Source organism: Terrapene carolina, unplaced genomic scaffold (assembly GCF_002925995.2).
Source record: "Terrapene carolina triunguis isolate 2854851 unplaced genomic scaffold, T_m_triunguis-2.0 Scaffold25016, whole genome shotgun sequence".
Classification (NCBI taxonomy): Eukaryota; Metazoa; Chordata; order Testudines; family Emydidae; genus Terrapene; species Terrapene triunguis.
Window position 1 is genome coordinate 1 of NW_020689367.1, and position 1,168 is coordinate 1,168.

At 73.0% G+C, this 1,168-nt stretch overlaps 1 protein-coding gene across 1 annotated transcript; it reads left to right on the plus strand.

The window, feature by feature from the left end:
• Window positions 1-51: 51 nt before the first annotated feature.
• LOC112124782 (disks large homolog 4-like) lies at window positions 52-1,107 on the plus strand (the record flags this gene model as incomplete). The annotated part of the gene is made up of 3 exons (XM_026662254.1): window positions 52-138; window positions 229-330; window positions 935-1,107. Coding segments are annotated over exons 1-3 (288 nt in total), but the record flags the coding sequence as incomplete, so codon positions are not given.
• Between the last annotated feature and the right edge of the window lie 61 nt (window positions 1,108-1,168).

Below are 1,168 nucleotides of genomic sequence, written 5' to 3' on the forward strand. Positions count from 1 at the left end.
CCCCCAGCTCTGCCGGTGCCCCTCACTCCTGACCTGCAGCCCCTGCCCCCCCCAGCTCTGCCGGTGACTCTTTCAGATTCTCGCCCCCAGGTCGGGAGGATTCGGTGTTGAGCTACGAGACAGTGATGCAGATGGAAGGTGAGAGTCTGGCTGGCTGCCAGCAGGGGGCGCTGTGCGGGGGGGGGAAATGGGTCTCTCCCCCATCACTATTCTCTCTCTCCCCCCCAGTGCACTATGCTCGCCCCATTATCATCCTGGGGCCCACCAAGGACCGAGCGAACGACGATCTGCTCTCCGAGTTCCCTGACAAGTTCGGCTCCTGCGTCCCCCGTGAGTCCTGCTGGGGGCGCCGCCGTGGGGCACGGGGAGGGTGCCGGGCTGCAGGGGGGTGGGGCTGCAGGGGGGCGGGGCAGGGGGCAGAGTGGGGGCTGGGCAGGGGGCGCTGGGGTGCAGGGGAGGCGGAACAAAGGGGTGCCAGGCTGCAGGGGGGCGGGACGGGGCAGAATGGGGGTGGGGCAGGGGGCGGGGCTGGGGGCGGGGGGGCAGGGCAGGGTGTGCCGGGCTGCAGGGGGGAAGGGCAGGGTGGGGCGGCACCGGGGCAGGGGGGTGGGACAGGGGGCAGGGTGGGGGGGGCCCAGGCTGCAGGGGGGCGGGGCACGGTGGTGTTGGGCTGCATGGGGGAGCGGGGCAGGGAGTTGCCAGGCTGCAGGGGGCAGTGTGGGGGTGGAGCAGAGGGGCGCCGGGCTGCAGGGGGCGAGGCAGGGGGGTGCCGGCCTGCAGGGGGTGGGGTGGGGCAGGGGGGCAGTGCAAGGGGGCAGGGTGGGGGCTGGGCAGGGGGCAGGGCGGGGGGTGACAGGCTGCAGGGGAGTGGGGCAGGGCAGTGGGGCCCCAGGCTGCCGGAGAAGGGCCTGACCCCCCCTGCCCGCCCCGCCAGACACCACGCGGCCGAAGCGGGAGTACGAGGTGGACGGGCGGGACTATCACTTCGTGGCGTCGCGGGAGAAGATGGAGAAGGACATCCAGGGCCACAAGTTCATCGAGGCCGGGCAGTACAACAGCCACCTGTACGGGACCAGCGTCCAGTCCGTGCGTGAGGTGGCCGAGCAGGTACGGGGGGGGATGGGGAGGGGTCAGATGGGGGAGGGGGCACGGCAGGAGGGGCAGCGGG